The sequence below is a fragment of the Callithrix jacchus genome, chromosome 17, assembly GCF_049354715.1.
Source record: "Callithrix jacchus isolate 240 chromosome 17, calJac240_pri, whole genome shotgun sequence".
NCBI classification, from domain to species: domain Eukaryota; kingdom Metazoa; phylum Chordata; class Mammalia; order Primates; family Cebidae; genus Callithrix; species Callithrix jacchus.
Window position 1 is genome coordinate 20,820,427 of NC_133518.1, and position 26,994 is coordinate 20,847,420.

At 33.3% G+C, this 26,994-nt stretch overlaps 1 protein-coding gene across 6 annotated transcripts in view; it reads left to right on the top strand.

Moving 5' to 3' along the window:
* BCHE (butyrylcholinesterase) overlaps window positions 1-26,994 on the top strand; it is a 77,086-nt gene that overhangs the window by 3,551 nt on the left and 46,541 nt on the right. For 4 of the 6 annotated variants that reach the window (XR_013528874.1, XR_008477511.2, XM_002807653.8 and 1 more), the window contains exons 1-2: window positions 16,666-16,775; window positions 23,202-24,726. Coding sequence is in view for 3 of the 6 variants with exons in the window: in XM_002807653.8 (XP_002807699.6) it covers window positions 16,727-16,775; window positions 23,202-24,726 (1,574 nt within the window). In the remaining 3 variants the exon portion in view is untranslated. Of the gene's footprint in view, window positions 1-16,665; window positions 16,776-23,201; window positions 24,727-26,994 lie in introns of those variants that run through there. The other 2 variants (XR_013528875.1, XM_035277889.3) reach the window with 1 other exon arrangement.

Consider the following 26,994-nt stretch of genomic DNA (forward strand, 5'->3'; position numbering starts at 1 on the left):
TAGCTGACCTCAAATTTGCTTGCAGCCAGATTGTCTGTGAACTACAATTTTAGGTCATTTTCTCAAAGAACTGTGAGACAGCAAAGCTTGAATGCACTACATTTTATTTCCAACGTTAATCATTTATAATATGATCTTTAGTTCTAAAGGACAAGAATTGTAATTACAAATAAATTACAATAGGAAATTTTACATACGAATTAAATAAGCATATGTATTTACTGTGTTTCTATGAAAGTAGTTTGTAACTATATGAGACCATCACAAATGTTTAGAAATGGAATATTTTTCTCCCCCAAAAAATCACTGCTTGTTTTTATGCATTTTTTCATGAACTGGCCAGAAAAACTGATACTTGGTTATCATTTGGTTAAAACTTATTGCTTTGATTGGAATTAAATTTATTTTTAAAGGTTTTTCCATGTTTACAATGTTATTTTGCTTTGAAAAGCTAATGATCTATGCAGAATTTTCATGATATATCATCAAAAGCATTTACATAAAGTCACAAAATAATTTATTTTTCTGATAATCCATCCATGTTGGCAACTATTTTTTAAGCAGATGGCACTATGATAAATTATCTATTATGTTGGAATTGTGGCATGAATCTGGAAACTTTGCACAGATGCTTATAATGAGATGTTCATGATCACATACTACTTGGACATTCAGAGAATAACAGACCCTTCTGTTATGAAAGAAGCTTATGTGGTGAGTTTTTTAGAAATGTTTAGTGGCACTGCTTTGGTTTAAGGATGATGTATTCTCCAGTGAATATATTTGTTATATTTGGTGGTTTCAATTTAAGGTAAGATATTTCCAAGAGATGATTCTGATGGAATGTATCCATTTAAATATCTCTAATATTTGAATGTCTGAATCTCAATTCTGATACCAGTGCTGTTTCTCTGACATATGTATCGAGAAAGACACCAAGGTTATAGCATATTTTAGGACCTAGCTAATTTATATGACTCTCTGTTTTGTGTGTATATAGCTAATTTACCACTCTGCTTATACAAACAGAGTGGAAGAAGATATGAGACCATTTGAAACATGCACAAATATTTTTGAATGTTTTAATTTTATTGTATGCTTTGTATTTCAGTATTATAAGTAACAATTCTCATCTATCTACATATTTATTATATTGACAGTCATTATTGAACTTTAAGACTACAGACTACAGCTGATGAATTATATGTTAATTTATGTGCCACCTGTCTTTCAGTTTTGTATTTCAAAACTGAATTACAAACACTTTTTACTTAGGGACATTTGAGAGTTGCTTCGAGTGTGTATAAATTTGGTTGATATATAATACATTTGATGTCTCCATTTTATAAAAATTTCAATATATTTGGAACTTTTATTGAAATAAACTATGACAGCATTAAAAATTACAATTTAAAGATTGTACAGTATTTTTATTCTTTTTATGTGGCCCAAAGTTGTCATTTTTTCTCATTAAGAAAAATATAATACGCATTTTTTACAGTACCTTTGCAAAACTACCATATGAGACTAATCAATATAAAAATGTGGAAACTGTTTTTCTTTCTTCTGTTTGTACTTCACATTAAATATACTCATTTAGGAAAAAATTTTTGACATACAGGTAAATTTATAAGTGTATGAATTAAGTAGACATAGAGAGAATGAATAGTTTTTCCTATATTTAATTTGTTTCTTTTGCTTACCTATTTACTTTTACATTTTTTTTAATCTTTGAGAATTGTATTTAATGGCTATAAGGAAATAACAAAACTATCCATGAAAAATGAGGCCAACAGTTTTTAAAATGTGGTTGGAGATGCCTCTACTTCCCTAAGACCTATTCAGGGTTTTCATAAAGTCAAACTATTTTTTTTCTTTCTTTTTTTTTTTTTCAGACGAAGTTTTACTGTTGTTACCCAGGCTGGAGTGCAATGGCATGATCTCGGCTCACCTCAACCTCCGCCTCCTGGGTTCAAGCAATTCTCCTGCCTCAGCCTCCCGAGTAGCTGGGATTACAGGTGCGTGCCACCATGCCCAGCTAATTTTTGTATTTTTAGTAGAGACGGGGTTTCACCATGTTGACCAGGATGGTCTCGATCTCTCGACCTCGTGATCCACCAGCCTCCCAAAGTGCTGGGATTATAGGGGTGAGCCACCGTGCCCGGTCTGTCAAACTATTTTCATAATACTAAGACCTTGTTTGTCTTTTCATATTTAACTATCTCAAAAGTGTATAGAGACATTTTCCAGAGGCTGCACAACATGTGATATCACAATGGATTGAACTCAGAAGTTGATATGAGAGTCCAGCTGTCTTTTACTAACGTAGACATTTAAACAAATTTTCAAAAATACAAAACAATGACACTCTTTTTATTATATTTTTGCTCATCTGAAAAACAAAGTTATTTTACATAAAAATATATTTATGTTAACACATGAGTTTATTACTGAATTTAATAAATTAGTTCATATTTTTAATATTTTCTAATTAAGATCTAATACTATAAATATTAATAGGCATAGTTTATATTTTAAAAATATTTAAAATCCTCAATAGTTTTTAAATATATAAAGGCATTCAAAGTCCCAAAACTTTGAGAACCTCTGTCCTAGATTTATCTAGAATTTCTGAGATTATTGCCATTTTCTCTATGAATATAAAAACTTAAAGTACTAGGATCTTCTGTTACTTTTTCTCTTAACCTATTCAGTGAAAAAAATATATATTAAGGATTGTAATAATCAAATCATTGTGCTAAGTGTTGGGGCTAAAAGAGTCCCTAAAACCCCATGTCTATATTAGAAAAAAACAGTGTCCTGAAGCTATTATATGCTAATCAATAAAAATCACCCACAAAATAATCACCCACTTGTGATACTGCAGCCCATTTCTGACACAGAGCATTGTTTACTGAATAGTACTTTCAGTATTTTTACCTTAGTTATTTTGCCTTATCTATTCTTTAGCAGAAATGATTCAAAAAATCAAAGTTACTGCCTTCCTATACCTAAGATCCTAGTGCTTGAATTGCACATGTTCCAGAGTGCATCTGGGCTATCCATGCTGCCTCAAGGAAATTTAAGTTTATTACAGTAGGAATATTAAAAGAAAGAAAAAACATCCTTACAATATAGGCTTTTTGAGGGTCTATTTTAAAGTTAAAGCTTTAGATTTAGAAAATTGAGTTTCTGTAAGAGAATACAATTGTATTAGTTTGTTTTCACACCGCTGATAAAGACGTATCCAAGACTGGGTAGTTTACAAGAAAAAGAGACTTCATGGAGAACTCACAGTTCCACGTGGCTGGGAAGGCCTCACAATCATGGTAGAGGTAAAAGGAACGTCTCACATGGAGGCAGACAACAGAAGAAGAAGAGTTGTGCAGGAAAACTCCCTGTTATAACGACCCTCAGTCATCAGATCTTGTGAGACTTACTGTTACAGGAACAGCATGGGAAAGACCTGCCCTCATGATTCAGTTACCTTCCACCAGGTCCCTTCCACAACATGTGGAAATTCAAGATGGGATGTGGGAGGGGACACAGCCAAACCATATCACAAGTATTCCTGAAAAGCAAAAGAGAAGACATTTAAAATGACAGGACATATGCTTATGTCACACCAATAATTGGAGAAATGATAAAGACATGAAACTTAGCCTGAAGAAGATATACCTCATGTGGTCTGAAACAGGGTTTAGAAGAAGACAATGAAACCTGCAATAGTGAGTGCTAAAACTTACAGTAACCACGTGTCAAGAGGCAAATACAGCATCATAAGCCTGGCCAGCATGAGCTCTACCGCTCTCCCTGAGCACCATGGAATGCAATCAAGGCTTGAGGCATAGCAGCTCTCACATCACCACATACCTTACATAAGCTGGATTGAGAAGTCATGTAGGTTATGCTTTTTATTGTTGTTTGGCAAGGGTCTTCATCAACAATTTCCTGCAGGTTGCCTGTGAATCACTCCATGGAGGTGATTCTCACACATGCTGCAAGATTCTTCTGAGTTTTATTCAAAATTTTCAATGTGGACACTCCAATATTTACTTTTAGCACAATTGTAGGCCCTTTGAACACTGTAAGAGAATTCATGAACTTACAGTCATATACACAGGAAAGACCTTTGTGATTGAACTATGGAGTCCAGTCCCAGATCTGTTATTCATAAGGATTTATATCCATACCACAGAATCATTATTAATCCCTAGAATAAAAACCAGAAGCCTAGTTATTTGAGCTCAAGTCATGATCTTTTAGGAAAACAAACAAATATACATGCAGACTAAGGAAGAAACAGGTTATTCAAGGAAATCAAGAAAAAAAGAAAAAGAGACACATAACCTGTAAATCTTCTTTCTCAGACTCTGAACTGTCAAAATAGTGAGCCTCTTTTCAGGTACAGAATGAACATATTCAAAGCAATATCTTAAGCTCTAAGTGTTGTGGCCTAGAGATTATTTGCAAGGGGGGTGGAATTTGTAAGTACCAGAGCCAATATGAAGGCCAGAAAGAAAATTCACAGCTAGAAATATGGACAAAAAGTCAAAATGGTGAGCTCCTGTGAAGCCAGAGAAGAATATTGCACTGAGTTTTGTTATTGTTTAAAATATGAGGACATCTCCATCACTCTTGAGCTGGTTGCCATTGTGAGTCACAACAGGATAATAATGCACAATTGCTCAAAGAAAGCTCTGCCTGCACTGGTGGGCATAGCTACTAATGAAGAAAATGTAAATTCATGGGCTCACCTCAGACTTCGAGAATCAGAGACTCTGAGGATGAAGCTCAGCAATATGCTTTAATATGCCCATTAGTTGATTCCGAGGCACCATTACTTTGACAACTCTTTTAGGGAAAGGCATAGTGCCCTCTAGTGTTCACATGGTATAATAAAGGTTAGTTTCCAGATTTTACCTAGCCAAATTTGGAGAGATGGCAAGTGGAAGAAGAATCAAGTTAGATAATATTCAGCTCTCAACTTCTAGAATGAAATGGCACACTTATGTAAGAGTAAGTGTCTTTTCTAGGTAGGAAAAGTCTTACTGAGGTAGGATGAAATTGAGATTATAATTTATAAGTTAAAGCAACAGAATTATATTCCCGATAATCTCAGTTGCACCTTGGCTTCTGTACATTGGCTTCTATACCTATTGAAATAATGTCATTGGGGAAAAGATAAAATAAACCCAAGGTATGGAAAGGGATGAACTGAAAGAGAAGACCTTATCGCTGAGGTATATCATAACCAAGACGATTAGAAATAGCAGTCTGACATGCACATGCAGAAGAAATGGCAAAAATGGTGCTGCAAGAATCTCAGAGCTTGCTTGAGGCCTGCAAGAGCTGCAGAAATTCTTCACTGTCTCTTTGGATACGTGGCAATACCAGGAGGACCTGTGACCTGCAAGACACCGCAAGTTAGGAACAGAATCGGGTAAACTTGTGATCTGAGGCTGTGGAGAGCTACATAGTCATCCTCAGTGAATGCCAGCCTGATGGTCCAGAACCAGTCAGAACCAGTGGCACACTTGCAGACATCAGTTCAGGACTGACTGCCAGTGCCAGGTCAGTGAAGACAAGATGATGTGTGTGGATAATACCTTCCATAAAGGTTAGAATGCTTCACACTAAAGCAAGGCACTGAACTCAGGAAAGTCATGGCTGAAACAGACCCTTTGAAGCAGAAAATAGTTCTGATAGTGCATTTCAACTTTATATTGACAGAATATTTAAGTGAAAACAACTATTTTAAACTAGAAGGACTCAAATTGTGTTTAAGAAGCAAGCATAAGATCCTCTCCTCTGCCACCACCGTCAGCAAGAAAGTGTGCTCTGAGAGCAATGAGGTCGATTATAGAGAATAAATTTACATTTTCAAAGTTAAAATTGTAATAACACAGAATGAATCATGATCCACAAACCTGTCTTTTCCAATAGTCTTCTTAGATCTTCCATGCAAAGGTCTTCTTGCAGCAAGTGAGGCACTTTGGTAACATTTCAGATGAGTAGATCAATTTTCTACTTGTCCAAAGCAATATTATATTTGAACTTAAGTAAATGCACATTCTTTATCAGGAACAATAGTTATGGACAATTTATGCACTGCATAAAAGCAGCAATAAACTGTATCTGTTGAAATGAAATTTCTGCTGTCATACTAGCATCTCTTCAAATAAATTTGAGAAGCTACAACAATCAAGAAGTTTCTCAGGAATACCATTTTCGAAAATCAATAGGACTTATTTACCACAGCTATGTTGAGTAATCTGGCATGTGGGTTTCTCAGTATTGACATCCATTCCAGGCCATCAGATATATTGCACAGCCAAGATTTGAGTGCAAACAATCCAAGATATGCTACATCAAGTGATGCCAAATGTGATAATAAATGCCTTCTACAAAAACAAGGCTTACTCATAAAAGACATTCTTTGTGAACAGATAACTCATGCTGACAGCTTGTGAATTCCAGAATTCTTTAGGCAGTTTTTCTTTTGCCTTTCTCTCTAGCCCAAGTTTGTAACGTTAACTGATCAGCACAAAAAGATAGTGAAGAATGCGTTTTTAAAATAGAATTTAGATAATTTGGTGTTTGCAATAGCAAACAACAGAGTTTTGATACATTATCTTGTACATGTGTAGACCAGTATAGAAATCTAAGCATTAAAAAAATATTTTAGCAAGACATGAATGTGCATGTAATTGTTTGTTGCCTTATCCTTAGACAAAAGTTTCTAAACAGTATATGTTTTAAAATGCAGCCATATATCTAATTAAAGTGCTGCTTTATTCAAGCCTGCACACATAGCATTGTCTTTGTCAATTTACTTGTCCTCCGTTCTGGTAAGTGACATTGTTCTTGAGTAGTAATCAATTGATGTCTCCCTGCCATCTGGCATTCTGTTGCTAAGCACAGCTGCAACCCTGTAAGGTGAAGTGTGAGTGGCAAGAAGAAGGGTTTATGTTCATCACTATGTAACATTCCAGACTCCACAGTCAATAAACTCTTTCTGTGCCAGGCTGATACCTTGAACTGCTTTATCTTAACAGGTGATGAAAGGCCTCAGTAATTTACTTAAGAAAATATGATGAAAAGTAATCAGGCCAATGAGATTTTGAAGATCTTTATTTATGGAGTGATCTCACACAAAAAGGATACTGGTTTGTTTTTTTTTTCCTTTTGAATATATGCAAATTATTAGTAGCCGTATCATTACACAAAAAGAGAGTACTAAAAACGCTGAGTTCATATTTCTTTTCTGTCACTTAGAAATATGTTATAGTATTTCTCATTGACTTATTTTTACCTTCAGTAGAGGCTTATGTAATTCATCACCAAATATCTTAGAGTGGAATCTTGCGTTATTAATAATTATACATACAAAACAGGCATATACCAGAAGTCTCCCAGAAAACAATACTTCAAGTCTTTAATTACAGAAATTGAGTCCCATTAATACTGTAAAATTTAAGTAAAAGCTTAAATTCTGATTAAAACAGTTCTCAAAATACTGCTAATGATCTGCCTTCAAAATATCATAATCAGCTGTTACTAAGCATGGGTGTGGTATATTAAAATTTTATACAAACCTTCCTCGAAACAAGAACAGTATGATTTCAATTGGAGCCATGGTGACTAATGCCTAAGTGCACCTGTACATTCCATGATGTCTCCCTTTGCCATTGTGTTTCACGGCTACAACCACCAGCACAACTACCTCGAGTCCCTAATTCAGGAATATCTTTCCGAATTCGATGCTCCAGATTTTCTTTTGCCTTTCTTAGACAAAAGAGATATGCTCAATCTTCAGATAAATTGCTTCAACGAAGGCATCAGGTTCTAATAAAACTGGTTGAGAAAATACCTTGGGGAAGGGACTGACAAATCCCCGTAGTAGATAACCATCTAAAATAGATGAATAACTTCAAAAAGTATCCCCAGTGATGAGAAGCATTTTTTAAGTGTGTTTTCTCTTTTAACAATGAAATTCTTAGAGAAAGAGGCACACTGTAAATTTAAAGGAGTTTTAAGAAAAAGAATAGCCATGTTTTATACCTTGTTAATATTTTCCAACAAGTACCAAATCTTTAGATAGTATATATTATTAGATAGTATATATATTTGCCCTCGAGGAATTGGATGACGCCTGTCCATACTGGTGAGACCTACTCAGTCTACTGATTCAAATGATTATCTCTTCTGGAAACAGCCTCACAGACAGATCCAGAAAAAAAAATGTTTTACCAGCTGTTAGGGCATTCATTTACTCAGTTAAGTTGACACAATCATCACGGAATTTTTCATGCCTTTTCTGTGACTACCGACTTAAATTTCCAAAGTTCATGTAGACATAGTTTTAACAATTTGTCCATAAAAATAAGTTAGATGTGGTAATCTATTTGCAGAAGAATACTTTGTAAGGCCTGCAAATAAATTGTCCCTTCCAGTCATGTTTCTTGAGATTTGTAACACTAATCTATAGGTTTTATGTCATGTTGATCATTTAAACAATGACAGAAATCTGACAAGTACCATGATGATACAGAAAAGGGCTCAAGTACCACTAATTGGGTTTAAAGAGGAAGTCAGGAGTAAAATAATTACTTGGAGACAGCAAATTATAGTGATGATTTTCATGGCCAGCAAAATGAGCTTCTATGTATTTAGAAATACACCCTGAGTAAATCTCTGTTTTATAATAAAATCATGCTGGGAATGTAATCACCAAATATGAACAGACTGAAAAACAATGTTAAGATACAGATTGCACTGAGACGCATCAAGATTAATTTTTATTTGCCTAATTATATTTAGTAATTGCAGTCATATACTAGCAATACAGTGCTTAGCTAAATGTCAGACTATTTGGCATTGCATTGGCAATCCAATTCCAAAACAAAGGTGAATCTCAACACTTCACAATTTCTGCATCGTATCTTTTGGCTCCCCCAATAAATAAGATTTAAATTTTGGCATTTGCAAAGTTATTCTGAAGTAATAAAATACAGTTTCAAAAAAAATAACGGAAAAACATCTGGGAATGTTAAAAAGATGATAAAGGGAAAGAAAACCAAAGACAAAGATTGAGAGAGAGAGAGAAAATAATTGAAGTAGACGGCATCAGATGACCCTGGTTTTGAAGATGAGACCCTGCTGTGCAGGGTGCCTACTCTTTAGGGTGGCTTCCCAAATTGCTCCTTTTTCTTTAATTTGTCATCTTTAGTTGGTCTCTCAACTTTGTTAATCCATTTCCCCTTAAAATCACTTTGCCACAGTTTTTTCAACCTCCAATTTCTCCTTTTTCTTTTTGTTATTCTTAACTTGCTTTGGGATAAAGTTTATATCATGCCACTGGTTGCTCTTCTTTAACTCTCATCTCAGAAATTACTGCATGACTCCAAAATGCGATCTTATGATAATCAAATTTATTTTATGAGAAGCTCATTTTCACTTGGACGTATTAAATGCAAATTAGGAAACTTTTCAAATTATAGAAATGAAGTAATTATGCAAAATTTTACAATTTCCACCAAAGAAACGCAATAACAATTTTATTTTTTTATTAATTTTTAAATATTTAGTCATTTTATTTTATTAAATAAGCTCTCCCATTTTTTCCCTTGAAGCCCAGCTCTGCATATTTTTGTATCCACTGTCTCTCTAGCACATGTACACACACACACACAGGTACACAGAGACACACAAAAACACACATACACATCTACTCCGGAACTTTTAAAAAACAGTGTGGGTTTCCATTAACAAGCTTGAAGATACTCAGGAGAGATTTACACTTCACCACAAATATCTTTCCAAAAGTCTTTATTATCATCTACCTCCCCAGTACTTCTACTCTTTAGGGTGGCTTACCAAATTGCTTCTTTTTCTTTAATTTGTTATTTTTAGACTGTCTCTCAATTTGTTTACTTCATTTCCCCTTAAAATCTCTTTGCCTCAGTTTCTTCAAACTCCAACTTCTCTTTTTTTTTCTTTTTGTTATTCCTAACTTGCTTTGACATGAAGTTTATATCATTTCAATAATGAGAATTTGGCAGCTCTTCCTGATTTCCTAAAACATAATGCAAAATAAAAATAAATTAGTTCTATAATTTTGGATGAAAATAACTGCCAAATCATTTGAGCATAAAGTCTTAATTTCTATTCTTCCAAATCTCTCTCTCTCTCTCTCTCTCTCTCTCTCTCTCTCTCTCTCTCTCTGTGTGTTTATGCATACCACAATAGGATTACATTTTTCATGTTTCATAGTACTTTTCACAATGTTCTGCAACCCACTTCTTTGAATGAAGAATTTCCACGTCATTTATTCTTTTCTAACCTATTATGTCCAAATTATTCAAATTTCCAAAATTTATCCCCCAAGAAACCCATTTCTGGTTATGAACCATGTAATGCATGTGATTATGTCCCTTGCATTGTGTCCATGCGTTCACAGAAACTTTCTTTCATTGTTTTGTAGAAATGACCAGGCCAGAATGTTCCATTTTCAGGAATTGTTTGGTTGCTTCATTGAGATAAAATTTATTTCTTTCTTTTATTTTCTTTATTTCATATAAATATGAAGTGAAATTCCTATCTTAAATGTGATGATAAAAGATTCAAATTAAAATTTTTAGATAGACCAAGTGTTATTGTTTACCTAACATTTTGTTGATTCCACTATATGTAATATTAAAATTTACCCTTTTCTTTAGTTATGAAATTTGGATTGTAGTATGTATGGTTTCTCACGAATATAAGATGTCCAGTTTTCCATCAATCATGCATCTAATGATTTTAACACCAATTGTTTATTCTAAATTGAATGAATATGTTCATCAAGTTTTGTGAATTGTTTTCTAGTGTATTATTTCTTCTACATGTATTAGCTGTCTTTCGTTTAAATTAGAGGTGCTCCTTAATAACAGGGCTTTTCCTCACAATAGGCTTGTATTCTATTTACCAGATTGTTGATTGAATTCACTTATTGTATCTACAGCCAGAGAAAGGAAATATTCATTGGTCTTTCCAGAGTGTTTACGAATAAAGGACATTGGTACTACAAATAAGTCAAATAATTCAGAAAAAAATAACTTGCAAATGCACGTGTATTATCTTATGAATAAAGAAAGATATAATTGAAAATGGCTTAAAATATTAACACATGATTAATCTGAGTAAATTGTATATAGTTGTCTGTAATGATTTGAAAATTTCCATAAATTTACAATTTTACAGAAATAAAAAATTACTCTTTAGGAAATGAACAAACACCTGAAATATGGGTGGCCACAGTTATAAGCAAATAAATTAAAAATTGTATTTTTATCAAATGAAGTGAAAAAATAGAAAATATGTAATAATAAATTGTCTTTATGCGCATGAGAACAACATACAGTTTCCTAGAGAGCTGGTGAGAGTGTAAATTGCTGGTGTGTTGTGAAGCTAGTTGGTTGAATATGTCTTAGCCACAAAAGCATAGATACCTTTTGAAGAATTCTGATTTAAGTAATTATTTCATGGAAAGCAAGAAATATTCAAAATATTTATAATTATTATACCCATTTCTATGTCACCATTTATAGGAAAAATTTAAATAGCCTTCATATCCGATAAAAGCAACGTAGATAAATTATAGTGTAACTATACAAATAATTAATATATAGGCATAGAAATGAAGTTAAAACATATTTGACAGCATTATTTTGGAAAAACTTAAGATAGGTTATATGAGAGTAGGCCACCGAAGACTATGTATGACACATTTCCAAATTAGCTTGAAGCAACAGGTACGGTTGTGCATGAGAACAAAAAATAAACAATAAAAGGCGTATATACGGTAGCACAAAAGTATCCTTAGGATCCAGCCTCCAGGACTTTGTCTCTTAGCATGTGGTTTGAACTTCCTCTATCAGTTTCATAGAGGACAATAGTATAGTGCTGTCCTCAAACGTACTGAAACCAAAGCCTAGGGATGTGGCCTAGAAATCTGGATTTTTTTTTTTCTTTTTCTTTTTATCGTACTTTAGATTCTGGGGTACATGTAGAGATCATGCAGGATTGTTGCATAGGTACACAATTGGCAATGTGGTTTGCTGCCTGCACACCACCGTCACCCACATCTGGCATTTCTCCCCATGATACCCCTCGCCGACCTTCCCAGCCCCCCAACTTTGATTAATTTGATAACATGTTACTTTACAGTTTTTCTGTGAAATTCCAAAGCATAGTCAAGGGTTTGGGAAGAGTAAATTTAAGCCAGTTCAGTCAGTTAGATGATAAACAAAGGAAGCTTGCTGTTTTCTCTCTTTTTTTTATTCTGAAGCACTAAGTCTCTCCTTTTTTTATGCAAGCCCTGAACAATTCAGTTTCGTAATTGATTTTCTTACTTTGATTCTCCTGGCTTTGCCAATCCATGAAAATCCACATGGTACCACATTTCCTTAGAAGATATTGCTTTTCCTTGATCTTATTTCTCTTCTTAGAGTCTAATATTCTAGTGTCTAACCAAATTGTTGTTGCCTGTAAATCTCTTTCTAGAACTTCTTTACCCAAACTATCTGAATCTTCATGTAAAAAGCACCACAGACTTCCCATCGATCACACTCCCTTAACCCCAACATGTCTACGTGTTATCTCTTATTGATGTCACTGCCTACAGGGCCTTCCACATTAGTTGCCAAAACATCACTAAAGAATGTATTACCTGTGGGACTGAACCTACTTCTGGTATCTCTGGATAAATCCACCTTCAAACACCTGCCACATATGGGTGTGAGGGTCTAGTTCCCTGGCTCCAGAGATGTGTTCATGTTTATTCTGATTGAGAACATTTACCTTTTTGCCAGAATTGTTGGAAACTTATTTCTATTCAACAGTCTGTGTATAATTTCAAAATATTGAAAAATACATAAATGTATATGACTGGGACAAAGCATATATATATATATATATATATATATATATATGCATACAAAGTATATATATATATATATGTATACAAAGTATATACATATGCTTTGTTCCAGTAATATTCAATTATTGCAATTCTGGGAAAATGAATTAAGAAAATAATCAAAAGATACACTCAAATATTGATAAACAAAATGCCTATTTTAATAAAACTTACTTAAAACAATCAGAAACTAACATTAGTATCCGTACAATTTGGAGCAAGTTATATCCTCTGTGGCTATATTTTCTCAACTATAAAATAGTGATAATAAAAGTACTTATTTTAAAGGTAGCCATGAATTTTAAATGAATTAATGTGTTCAAAGTACATAGAATAATGTTTTCAAATAATATTACCTAACATTATTATTAGCACCGTATAAGTAACAAGAGATACAATGAAATATATTATGCCCGTATGATAATAAATCACACAGTAATCAAAATATTTCAATAAGAAATTATCATAAAATAATAAGCAAGAAGAATAATGATAAGCCATTTGACTACCATTATATTTATCTATGTAACTATAACCACATACATAGATTTAAAAATATTGAATGGAATACACAGAATGAGTTTCTCCTTCTCTGTGATATGTAAAATGCAAAAATACACTTTTCTTTGTTATCCATATTTTTTCAGAGAATGCAGTGCTATTGTAAAACAATAGAAAATTAATAAAAGTTTAGAGCACTTTTTTGGCATCAGTATGCCTAAGGAAGGCTAATATATTATATGGTACTAATGCTTTTCACACTGTCTCAAATCTTACTGCTACCAGCTAGAAAACAGTGGTAACTGAGTTAAAACGGGTCTTGAAGCTGGAAATCATCATTCTCAGCAAACTGATACAAGAACGAAAAACCAAACACCACATGTTCTCACTCATAAGTGGATGTTGAACAATGAGAACACATGGACACACGGAGTGGAACATCACACACCGAGGCCTGCTGGGGGTGGGGGGAATTGGGAGGGATAGCATTAGGAGAAATACTGGGGATGGATGCAGTAAACCACCATGGCACGTATATACCTATGTAACAATCCTGCACAATCTGCACATGTACCCCAGAACTCAAAGTATGATAATAATTTTTAAAAAGCCACTGTGATTGACTAACTGAAAGTGATCACAGAGCCAAGACCATAACGACTGTCCTGCCCAAACTTGAGCATATATGGTTGCAAAACCTGAGCAGTGTTAATGCCTTGTCAAGTGTCTTGTGATATTTCATCAGTATCGCTTACAAGGCATACTTAACATTTAACAGCAGGATCGTTAGCCACCCAGGTTGTGAGGTAATGGAATAGTGCTTGCCTACTAACCCTGAAAGAAACTCACTGTGTGTGACCTACATCCTCTGGCTGGATGTGTGTGAGAAAATGATGCACCACAGAAGCAAAGCAGCTGCTGTAAGTTGAGCCACAAAGGAAGAAGCTCTCAATACAGGAAGAAGAAATTCTTTAGAGGTGCACTGAAATAATGACTCAAATAATGTGGCATAGCTGTGAAATCATGAAAGAAAAAGAATTACAGGGGCAGTGACAGAAGATGGTTCTTTGAAATAAAGACAATGAGCAGAAGAAAAATTGCCAACTTCAGTAATCGGCTGATGTTGCTAGTCAGCCAGTTTAAACATGCAGTAAAGATAGAGATCTTCTTGGAACCAATTATTTTATTGTTTTTGTTTAAAGATAAAAATTAAATATGTGTATATATGTGATCTACTTTACGTAGCAGTGAGTAGATACAGGAAGCATGTAAAATGCTCTGCTGAATTCCGTGACATTACAAAACATGCCTTAATACTTGCCAGGTTTGATAGTAAGACTGACTGTATGCTAGCACAGAAAACAATGCAGTGGACTTGTGTCAGAAAGAATTTTGACATTGGGATTTTTTTTAAATCATGTGTAATGAACTCATGAACTCTCACGTGGAACATCTGGATTGCAGTATTTTAAACAGAAATGCCATCATTATACAAACCATTGCATATTTGTCAGTATACTTCCATTTAAAAAGCCTTTTCCTGCTTTTATTTATTTATTTTATTTTGGAGACCGGATCTCACTCTGTCACCCAGGATGGAGTGCAGTGGCATAATCATGGCTTGCAGCCTCAACCTCCTAGGCTCAGGTGATTCTCTTACCTCAGCTACCTCCAAGTAACTGGGAATACAGGCATGCACCACCATGCCTGACCCATTTTTTTGTAGAAATGGAGTTTTGCTACGTTGCCCAGAGTTGTCTTGAACTCCCGACTGAAGCAATCTGCCCACTTAGGCCTCCCGAAATTTTGGGATTACAGTCTTGGACCACTGTGCTCCTCCTTTTTCTCCTTTTTAGATAGATTATGTATTCTGTAACTTGTATGGAACTAACTTGTTATTACACACAGTGTATTCTAAACACATTATAAATTGTAGTGATTGTGATATTTATTATTGAATCAATACTGCCTAAGTAGCAATTTTTACAGAAAAGACAATTTTAAAAGATCAGCTCCTCTCTTCAAAGCAGTTGACATGAAATATCAGACTAATATAGATTAAAATTATGTTTCCCAGCAGTTACTAGTGGTAAGAAATATTTTTATTTATATAAGCCTTAGCTTTCTCATCTGATAAGGTGGTTAATAATATTTAACTCTCATATTTATTGGAATAATACAAAATATTTAAATTATAAATTATAATGACTGCTGTAGAATGACAACAGACGCCAATTATATTTGTTTGTTTGTTTGAAAATTTAACACACTACTAAAAGCCAAATTAAGTGCTTGCCTGCAAATACATGCCTTCTGTTTAGTCCATAGTGAGCTCAGAAGTAGAGATTTAAAAGTGAAACCTATCACTTACAAAAGATTAAGACTACATGGCATTGAGAAAATAGGGATTAAAGAGTTCATTAAAGGCTTTTTAAAAAATTATTTTCCTGAACATCATTTCAAGAAAGGTGAGCTCCGAAGACATGAATATATTCTCTAGAGCGTGTGCACTGCCAGTTGATAAATGTGTCTCTTCTATAGAGTTTGGTGAAAATCATTCATTTTATTTTCCTGTCTTGACCAGAAAATTGTGGCTTCTCACTATATATGACTGCCTGCAGGGTGTTCTGAATAGGAAATTACCAAGGCTGAAATTTGTATGACTTAAATAAGTGTTAGAGTGTGGGGATTGAAAGGATTCACATATCAGAGACATCCATTCAATTAATAGAACTAAGTTTTTCGTTTGCACAGCTTATAGCTAGACCATTCTGTTTCTTATTTTCTCTTTTACTATCTTCTCTAACTGCACAGTTAGCACAGATTGAAACTGTAACAGATTTTGATAACACTTCTTTAGAATGATGTGTATATCTTTAAATATTCAGACAAGCATAGGAAATATGTATATTCTAAAAAAGGGAAAAAAATCTAAAAAGTTCAGATAGTGTTAAAAAAAACATGCATTTTCTGTTACATTTCAAATAATTTTAAAGACGCTTCTATGCTTTTTTTTTTCATTCTTAGAAGAGTCCCTGCAGTTATCAAGCATGAATCCCGTAAAACTTCTTCAAATGAATCACTATTGCATTCGTACTATTAGCCTCTGAACAGATGTCAGAAAGTAAAGATTGGCTGACTCTAGATCAAGTTGCTGCTGCCAAATCTCGCGAGCTTTGTCAGTAACAGTTGATTGTAATGTCAGTGCAGTCCAATTTACAGGCTGGAGCAGCAGCTGCATCCTGCATTTCCCCGAAGTATTACATGATTTTCACTCCTTGCAAACTTTACCATCTTTGTTGCAGAGAATCGGGTAAGTTGTTGTGAATTTACACCTTCGTGTAGAGATTCAAGTTACTGTGAAGTTCATTCTGTGGGATGAGAGTGATCTCTTCACGTGTTTGTTGTGTCCCTTTGGTGCTCTGTGGGGAACAGTCACTGAAGCTTGCAAATGGGACAGAGGAAGCGAACCAGCAGGCACATGCATTAAATCTTCCTATTATTCAGGGAACGCAGACTTTGTTTATTTAACTGCTGAGAAAAATAATGAATTTATTCAAAGGAGCATAGCACGTGTGGAATCACTGTGATATATATTCTTAATGAGTTCCCTAAGAAAAAACATTCATACTTGTTTACCCTTAAATGCATTGTTTAGTGAATCTCTTCATAAAATTAATCTTTGATTAGTCTTACTCTAGTTTTTTCTTTTTAAATGGTATAAAACTAATAGTTATTTACTTTTTGCTGAACAAGGTACTTTCTTAATCAACGTTTTGTCACCTAAAACTTTAACAATAGTAATTGGCAAATGAAAGATCTAAGTTTATTGCATGTAAAAATAAAAAACAAAACACCAAACCTATTTTCTAATTGATTTACAATGCCCTTTTCATTCACTTTTATATGTTTGTTTAAATTGTAGCAAAATATTTTACATTTGCTATTATTTTATTATTATAGAAATGGTAAGCAAATATACTTTCTGCTCATCCTATAATCTTGTAAACCTTTTATTTTAATAACATCAGTTGCACTTTAACCAGGGAATTAAATATTAAGAATTATGAAATGTATGAATGATTGAGTATATTGAAATATGATTTCGTTATTTGTGATTTCTATTTGTTATATACTTTGATTTATGAGTATGTTGTCTACATTTTTATGAATGTATTTTGTGATAATAAACTCAATTAGGAATTCCTGTCACTAGTCTGTGTAATGCCTTCCTTAATATAATCCATCTCATGGTCTCATAAATACAATTATGATTTACTTATATAAATAATTACTTTGTTTAAGGATAACCGTGAACTATTCAAGTGTGACTTTAACATTTGAACAAAAATCTTCAGAATTTTCTCTGGATATGAAATAAAGTAGTCTTTCAGATGCCAAATAGAATTTCTAATTGGATTATCATAGTTCTGTTTTGTTCTCCAATTTTTGTTGTTGTTGTTGGTTTGCAACATCCTATTTTGTTAATTGTAAAAATATATTTGGGATGTACTCTAAATTTCATTTTTATAAAATACAAGCTAATCATAGCTAAATAAGTCGCATCTTACTCTAAAAATTTAGTTTCTTCTTTGATTTATTTCTCGGTAAGTATAATACGTTTTTACTTTGTATATTGTCTTCATTTTGATGGTTTCTTGCCAGCATCTACTCATTCTCACCAAATTTAGATGGTCCCAGATGTTAAGAGAATTGTAATTGAATAGATATCAAGCTAAGAGAAGTTTTAATATTCAAAGAAGACTCAAGAAATCTCTCCAATAAATGATTAAATTATTCACACGATGAAAAGTTTCCGAATGTTCTTCCTTATTGAGAACAGATACACATCTTAAGTTTCTTATATCTAATGTAGTGTCTTCTACATGTATACACACCTAAAGCATAGCTGAAGAATCCTTGAAAGACAGTAATGTAGTCTATTTATATACAGACTTCCTCAGTTCCCCACTTCACTTAGGCTGCACAAAACAAGCTTTTTAAGTTTGGTATAAAGACGTAGTTGTTCTGACTTCATCAAATACATTTAATAGTCCTTGTTCTAGATCATATTAATATTATCTAGATGACCCCTTTCTGCCATTTTAAGAGGGTTTATTTTCAAGTAGAAATAAATATTTAATTGTAACTTTTTAAAAGATAGGAAAATTACTATATATAAAGGAAATTATTACGACTATTTGCTTGTCCATCTTTAAAAACCTTGGCTGGTCCTTTATTTTGAATATCTGGTTGGTATTCATGTATGGCAAATAAATAGCAAATAAATAAGTTATTTTATCACATTCATATCTTATAGTATAACATTTTATATTATTTCTTAATATCACCAAGGGAATTTTGATAGTACTTTCAAAATTGAATTAAAAATGCAAAAAAAAATTTCTCCACTTTTTATTTAAAAGTTATTGTTTTAGTAGTTTAGTATTTTCAAAAATTGCTGGTGAATTTACTCAATTCCAATAAAAAACTCAGTTCCTCAGAAACTCAATTCAAAAACTGGAATTTTTTTTTTAAATTTCAAACAGAAACTCCTGTCTTTATTTCCAAGGTTAAATACTATTTTGATAAACAAACTGATCTAAATTCAGATACACAGATATACTTGTGAAAATGTGCCTCATTCTTTATGATAAACATGTTTTCTCAGAATTGTTTAATGAGACAGTATCCACTTGCACCAGAATTTATAGAAAGAAATATAATAAGGTTTTGTTGAATATCCTATTTATTAATAAAATGTTGAGATATGGACTCAATATTTTTATTCTTTTTATTTATTTCTCTTTTGATTGCTCAATTACATGATAAATATATTAAATTTTTAAAGTCTTTTAATGGGAAAACTACAGAGCAACATGTTCGAATAGAGAATACCATATTATAAAAAAGACAAAGTGATGCAAAAATAAAGTACTGCAGTTAAATGTAAATATGTTAGCCTACAATATACTAACAATAATCTGCATATTTTATATTAACCTGCACATTAAATAATATATCATATAACACTGCAACAATACATGTGAGTTGGCATTATATTGTCATTCTGGCAATGCAAGCATGCTTGCAAAGATTGCTTTGAATGCTACTAATTACATTATTTATAAGTTGATGACTCAGATATCATTATTAAAAAATGAAAGATTTTAATCATATTATTATATAACACGATTTACTCAGTGCAAAATATAAATATAAACATATAATAAATTTTTATTAAATCAAGTTTCAAGGGAAGATATTACAACCATTTAATTGTTATAGCAACTATTTAGCATAAACAATGAAACATCGCATTTCATAATTACATAAAACACAAATACAGTTGTGTAGTAAATATAGTACTTGCTTTGCAATAAGATTATTAAACTGTTTGTAGAACAAGTTTGAAAACTATCAAAGACCAAAACTATCAAAGACAATTTAGTCTTTGGTTTCTAAAGACAAACTAATATTCAACTAAAATCAAGGGAAAATATAGATGATTTTTGCATTAGACTTAGAAGGACATTGACTGAGTTAGGCAAGAGGGAGAATGGGTACAACCAGGGATGCTTTGCAGTTTAGAACAAACCTACCCAATCAGCTTTGCCCCTAATTCCCCTTTTCTTCCCAAAGGATGTTTTCAAAACAGAAAAAAAAAAAAAAAAAAAAAGTCACCTTAGCATTTCATTTTTCTCCAGATGCTCTCCTGCATTTATTTAAGTGAAAGGGATTAGTGTTTAACAAAAGAAAAAATAGGCCGGGCGCGGTGGCTCATGCCTATCATCCCAGCACTTTGGGAGGCCGAGGAGGGTGGATCACGAGATCAAGAGATCGAGACCATTCTGGTCAACAAGGTGAAACCCTGTCTCTACTAAAAATACAAAAATTAGCTGGGCATGGTGGTGCGTGCCTGTAGTCCCAGCTACTCAGGAGGCTGAGGCAGGAGAATTGCTTGAACCCACGGGGCGGAGGTTGCAGTGAGCTGAGATCGTGCCATTGCACACGCCAGTCTGGGTAACAACAGCGAGACTCCGTCTCAAAAACAAACAAACAAATAAACAAACAAACAAAAAACAAAAACAAAAGAAAAAATAACTGAAGTAGTAGTGCCTCTTTGACTATGTCTGAAAGGTTACTAGTGTCAGGTAATAGGAAACTTTAAGTCATTGTTGAATTTTATTTGTTGATTTATTTACTGTGATTTGTAATATAGTCATACAATAGATAATGATGTTTCAATCAATAATGCTGGTCTTATACAATTACAATATTTTCATTGTACCTTTTCTAAGTTTACATATGCATATACTTACCATTTTCTTACAATTGCCTGCAGTATTCAGTACAGAAACGTGTTGTACAGATTTGTAGCCTAGGAGCAACAGATTATCCCATATAGCCGAAAGGTGTGATAAGCTATAGCATCTAAATTTGTGTGAGTACACTCTCTTATGTGTGCACAATGATAAAAGTGTCTAGCAATGCATTTCTTAGAATGTATCCCTCTCATTAAATGGCATATGACCATACAACAAATTGTATTTATTACCTAATAGTACCTAAATATCATGAGTGTAGAAAATGCTGTTAAAATATGTTTTATTGATCTTAGCACACATCTAATTGTACCAAATACAACTGGAAAAATAGTAATCTTGTGGTTTGATTTTTGAAAACCTTATTGTTATAGAAATCTTTTTATATGTAAATATATATGCATATACATATGTATATGGGTAGAATTGAATATAGATACATTCATTTAGCATCTAGCCCTGAATCGAATGCTCCACACCATGGATTAATAAATTCAGATATTTATTGGGATAAAAAAGAACTTGTAAGTCACTGGCTGTCCTTTGAGCATTGGTGAATTAGGCTGATTTGAAATATGATACCTTAGGTCTGGGACATAGGCATCTGCATAGTTCCTTATTCTCTTTCTTTTGAGAAAATCTAAATTAAATAAACAAAGAAAAAGCTAATACAAATGCTTAGTGTTTGTAGGATTAGTGGATTGGTTGTATAGGTTGGATTTACAATTACAGCATGAGAAAAAATAATAAAGGAAAAACTATATATTTATGGACCTTTGGACCTTCATTATTATTATGTGAATGAGAATCAGTATTTGTAATTGACTATATTTAATTGGATTTCTTGAAGTTATATAAAGACATTAGTTCTTTTATGGCTGGGCACGGTGGTTCACGCCTGTAATCCCAGCCTGTTGGGAGGCTGAGGCGGACGGATCACGAGGTCAGGAGTTTGAGACCAGCCTGGCCAACATGGTAAAACCCATCTCTACTAAAATACAAAAACTAGCACATGCCTGTAATCCCAGCTATTTGGGAGGCAGAAGAATTCCTTGAGCTCAGGAGGCAGGGGTTGCAGTGAGCCGAGATCACACCACTGCACTCCAGCCTGGTGATAGAGTGAGACTCCGTCTTGAAATAAAGAAAGACATCAGTTATTTTAAATGATATTAGCATTACATTTTGCTGTCCATCTTTGTCACAGAGTTTCCAAATCTGATTTCAATTTCTTTTTCACTGAAAAGAAACTCAAGTTTGCATTATAAATTTCTGATAAAATTTTGATCTCCCCAAATAGTCTCTTTATGTCATCCAATAAATATTATTTCATAAATGTCAAATACTTATGATTTTGTAGGTAACAAAGATTATTTTTGCTTCTGCCATGTGGCCCAATCATTTCACAGCTTTGATCCTCTGATTTCAGTCATTTTTTTTCACTATCAAAATACAAGTAATTCTGATTGTGCTAACATATTTAGCTTCACTATTTGCATATACTTTAATCTGATAACCAATCGCTGTAACAAATATTAATACATGTTGAGTAATAGTGAGTATAAAATTTCTCTTAAGCCATTATCTTCTCCCAGACGTTATAATACTGGCCACTGGTTCTCTCCATTGACATTATAAATCTGATAGAGAAGTCCCTTGTGTTTATTAAATTTTAGAGAAATTGCCTGGAATATATCCTCAGTCCTTGCTCTTTATTTTTTCCATAGCTCTTACTAATGGTAGGATGTTTGTCAGTTTTCACAATGTGTAGAATAAATGGTTACTACCATATATTTTTTACTTAATATTCTATGAATAAATTGTCTAAATTCTCTTCAGTTTATATACTAGGATTGTATAGAGGAAGCTATCACTTGTCAAATGGGACTACAGAAAACACAAGGAAAACAGAAAAGAACAATAATGAAAATCTATTGATCCTTAAAAGTTCTTAACCTGCTTATCAGTTCTGCCAAATGCCAACCAGGCATAATATTTCAGAGAATATATGAGCTTGTATTTTCTCTTCTTACCAAGGCAGAAATTATATCTGATGTAGGTGAACTACTGTTTACTGCTTTTTTGGTGGACCTGTACATATAGTCAGAAGTAACATTAAATATGACTACGACAAACTTTCTCTTCAAAATACAATCTCTCCCTTACAAAGATTTGACAGTAATTATCCCCCAAATAAATACTTTTTAATTTTCCATTTCACTATTTTTTTTTTACTAAATTGAAAACTGAAATATCTGTTTTCTATTTTTTTTCTACGTAGGCCTTTAGAGAAGCAGTTTTGTTTCCATAATTTGTAGAATTTAAACAACTACTATATTTTAAGTAATTCTCATCAATAAAGTAGAATATACTATATGCAGAAGCCTTATAAAACATTGTATTTACCTCTTTTTCAGAAATCAGTATGCATAGCAAAGTCACAATCATAAGCGTCAGATTTCTCTTTTGGTTTTTTTTGCTCTGCATGCTTATTGGGAAGTCACATACTGAAGATGACCTCATAATAACAACAAAGAATGGAAAAGTCAGAGGGATGAACTTGCCAGTTCTTGGTGGCACAGTAACAGCCTTCCTTGGAATTCCCTATGCGCAGCCACCTATTGGTAGACTTCGATTCAAAAAGCCTCAATCTCTGACCAAGTGGTCTGATATTTGGAATGCCACAAAATATGCAAATTCTTGCTATCAGAACATAGATCAAAGTTTTCCAGGCTTCTATGGATCAGAGATGTGGAACCCAAACACTGACCTCAGCGAAGACTGTTTATATCTAAATGTGTGGATTCCAGCACCTAAACCAAAAAATTCCACTGTAATGATATGGATTTATGGTGGTGGTTTTCAAACTGGAACATCATCCTTACATGTTTATGATGGCAAGTTTCTTGCTTGGGTCGAAAGAGTTATTGTAGTGTCAATGAACTACAGGGTGGGTGCTCTAGGATTCTTAGCTTTGCCAGGAAATCCTGAGGCTCCAGGAAACATGGGTTTATTTGATCAACGGTTGGCTCTTCAGTGGGTTCAAAAAAATATAGCAGCCTTTGGTGGAAATCCTAAAAGTGTAACTCTTTTTGGAGAAAGTGCAGGAGCAGCTTCAGTTAGTTTGCATTTGCTTTCTCCTGGAAGCCATTCCTTGTTCACCAGAGCCATTCTGCAAAGTGGATCGTCTAATGCTCCTTGGGCAGTAACATCTCTTTATGAAGCTAGGAACAGAACATTGGCCTTAGCTAAATTTACTGGTTGTTTTAGAGAAAATGAGACTGAAATAGTCAAATGCCTTCAAAACAAAGATCCCCAAGAAATTCTTCTGAATGAAGCATTTGTTGTCCCCTACGGAACTCTCTTGTCAGTAAACTTTGGTCCAACAGTGGATGGTGATTTTCTCACTGACATGCCAGACATATTACTTGAACTTGGACAATTTAAAAAAACCCAGATTTTGGTGGGTGTTAATAAAGATGAAGGGACAGCTTTTTTAGTCTATGGTGCTCCTGGCTTCAGCAAAGATAATAATAGTATCATAACTAGAAAAGAATTTCAGGAAGGTTTAAAAATATTTTTTCCAGGAGTGAGTGAGTTTGGAAAGGAATCCATCCTTTTTCATTACACAGATTGGGTAGATGATCAGAGGCCTGAAAACTACCGTGAGGCCTTGGATGACGTTGTCGGGGATTACAATATTATATGCCCAGCCTTGGAGTTTACAAAGAAGTTCTCAGAATGGGGAAACAATGCCTTTTTCTACTATTTTGAACACCGATCCTCCAAACTTCCGTGGCCAGAATGGATGGGAGTGATGCATGGCTATGAAATTGAATTTGTCTTTGGTTTACCTCTGGAAAGAAGAGTTAATTACACAAAAGCTGAGGAAATTTTGAGTAGATCCATAGTGAAACGTTGGGCAAATTTTGCAAAATATGGGTAAGTGCCGATTTTTGTCATTATTCTCTGGTTTGGTTTGATCTGTTTTGCTTAGCTTTGCTTGGTCTCTGGGGTAGACTTTATTACAAAGACACAGAAATATTTTAATTATTCTATTTGTACCTAAGCAGGTTTTATTTTCTCTTATGATATGCATTTCAACTCCCCATGTCAGAGTGTTTAAAAGAAATCATCATGATAGAAAGTTTATAAAATTTCTGATTTCATCTCCAAAATGTTTCAAAGTATTTTAACAATGTTAGCCAAAGTTTGTACAAAAATAGATGCTTACTTGGAGAACTAAAATTAATGTGAGAATACCTTTTAACCTGCAAGTTTACTAGGTTCACAGATTTAGGTTAGAGTAGGGCTATTTATTCCCAAGCTTTTCAGCTTGGTACCATGACACCTGATACATGAAGTAATATATCTCTGCTCAAGAAATTGAAGGGACATGATAGTGATGCAGTTGACCCTCAGATTATCCAAAATACACAACATTTCTCATTGTATTTTTTTCATAATAGACTTGTTCAGAATTGAGGCATCCTCTGTTTGACTAGGGTCAGGAGGGTTTAGCTAATCTGTTCTCCACCCGAGCAGTCTGATGGATGACATTAGATAATCAGAGACATTTCAAAAAATGTATTTCCCTCACATATTATAAATATTCTAATATTATATCCTCAAGAGTCAGAAGGAAATAAACACTTAAAATATGTTTTCTAAGTGTGTGTGTATCTATAGAAAATATAGTAGTTTTTTCTCCCACTGTATATGTACAACAAAACCACATTTTATACATGGGAGTAAATTGTACCAATTTGAATAATTTTTAAAAAATAGAAATTTAGGAATTTATTTCTACAAGAAGTGTTTACATAAATCATAAATGGATTGATGCAGTAATTCATTCTGTCACACTCTCTTTTATAGCTAAACAAAATGCTGACAGTTATATTATTGCTCTCTGCTGTTCTTTTCCACCCCTCACTTGGAATTCTTTGTACTTCATGACTCTGTATGTATATTTCTGCAAAATCAATTGTACAATTCTTTTCTAAATTATTTGACACTTACCCATTGTGGATAAAGTTATAATTATTCCACCTGGCATTAAAAGGCCTCTTTAATTTTGCTGCAATTCATATTACTAAGTAATACCCAGCTTCTGGGTAAGCCAGTTATGGCACAAATACCAAAGATTCTGAGCTTAACTGCATCATAGAACTTCCTTCTTGGAATGTGACCTGTTTAGAACACCTACCTCTTTCCTCTTTAATGACGAAGTCCTACTAATCTACTACACATCTCGTGCAGCATTTCTTTAATTCCTAGATTTGCAATTGCTTCAGACCTCTTGTTCACTCTCACAGAAGTTGACTGTAACTTATCTATATCCTATCTTTTATTGCAAGCAGATATTCCTCAATTATACTAAATTAAGTTCTTGAAACAGAATCTGTGGTTTTGATTTGATATTCATTGAAGTACTATGATGGGTATGTATCATACTTAACAATATTTGGCTAATGATTAAATGAGAGCTGGTAAAAGATAATATGAGTAAAAAAATTATATTGCCTTTTCAAGATATGTGGGTCATTATATTATCTGTAGCTGCAAAATATTTTATTTCTTCTCAACATCAGCATGAATTTCTGCTCAAGAAAATAAGAAACAGCTTATTTTTAGAGCTGCATTAGAATTAGTTATTTCTCCTTCTGCTCTCTCCCTCAAGGATTTATCCATATTAAATCATTTATATATTTTTTAATTTTTTTAAATTCTAAAAATTTTAAATAATTTAAAGATTTAAGGATAATTTTTTAAATTATTGAAACCTAAAATTTTGAAAGGACTTCTTTTTGGGGGTGTTGAAATCATTAAGGAATTTATATTTCTACATATTATATAGTATTTGCACAAATCCCTTCACCAAGAAATTAATTTTAAAATTATAATTGAATTTACTTTTTGTTATATTTTTCAACTAATAAATATTACAGAAAATTACTACAATACACTTCTTAGAGGTCTCTTCAGTATATCAAAATAATATCAATTAAAGATGCTCTTAACTTGAATAGTGTACTATCACAGTGACAAGGTGTGAGGTGTATACTTGCTATTATTAGAATTTAAAAGTGCTGAAATGTTGACACTATCTAACATTTTTTAGGTGAAAAATTGTGTTCCATAGAAGAAAAGTGAATTGCAACTAATAGGTGACAGGACAAAGATTTACTGTGACTCAAGACTATTAAC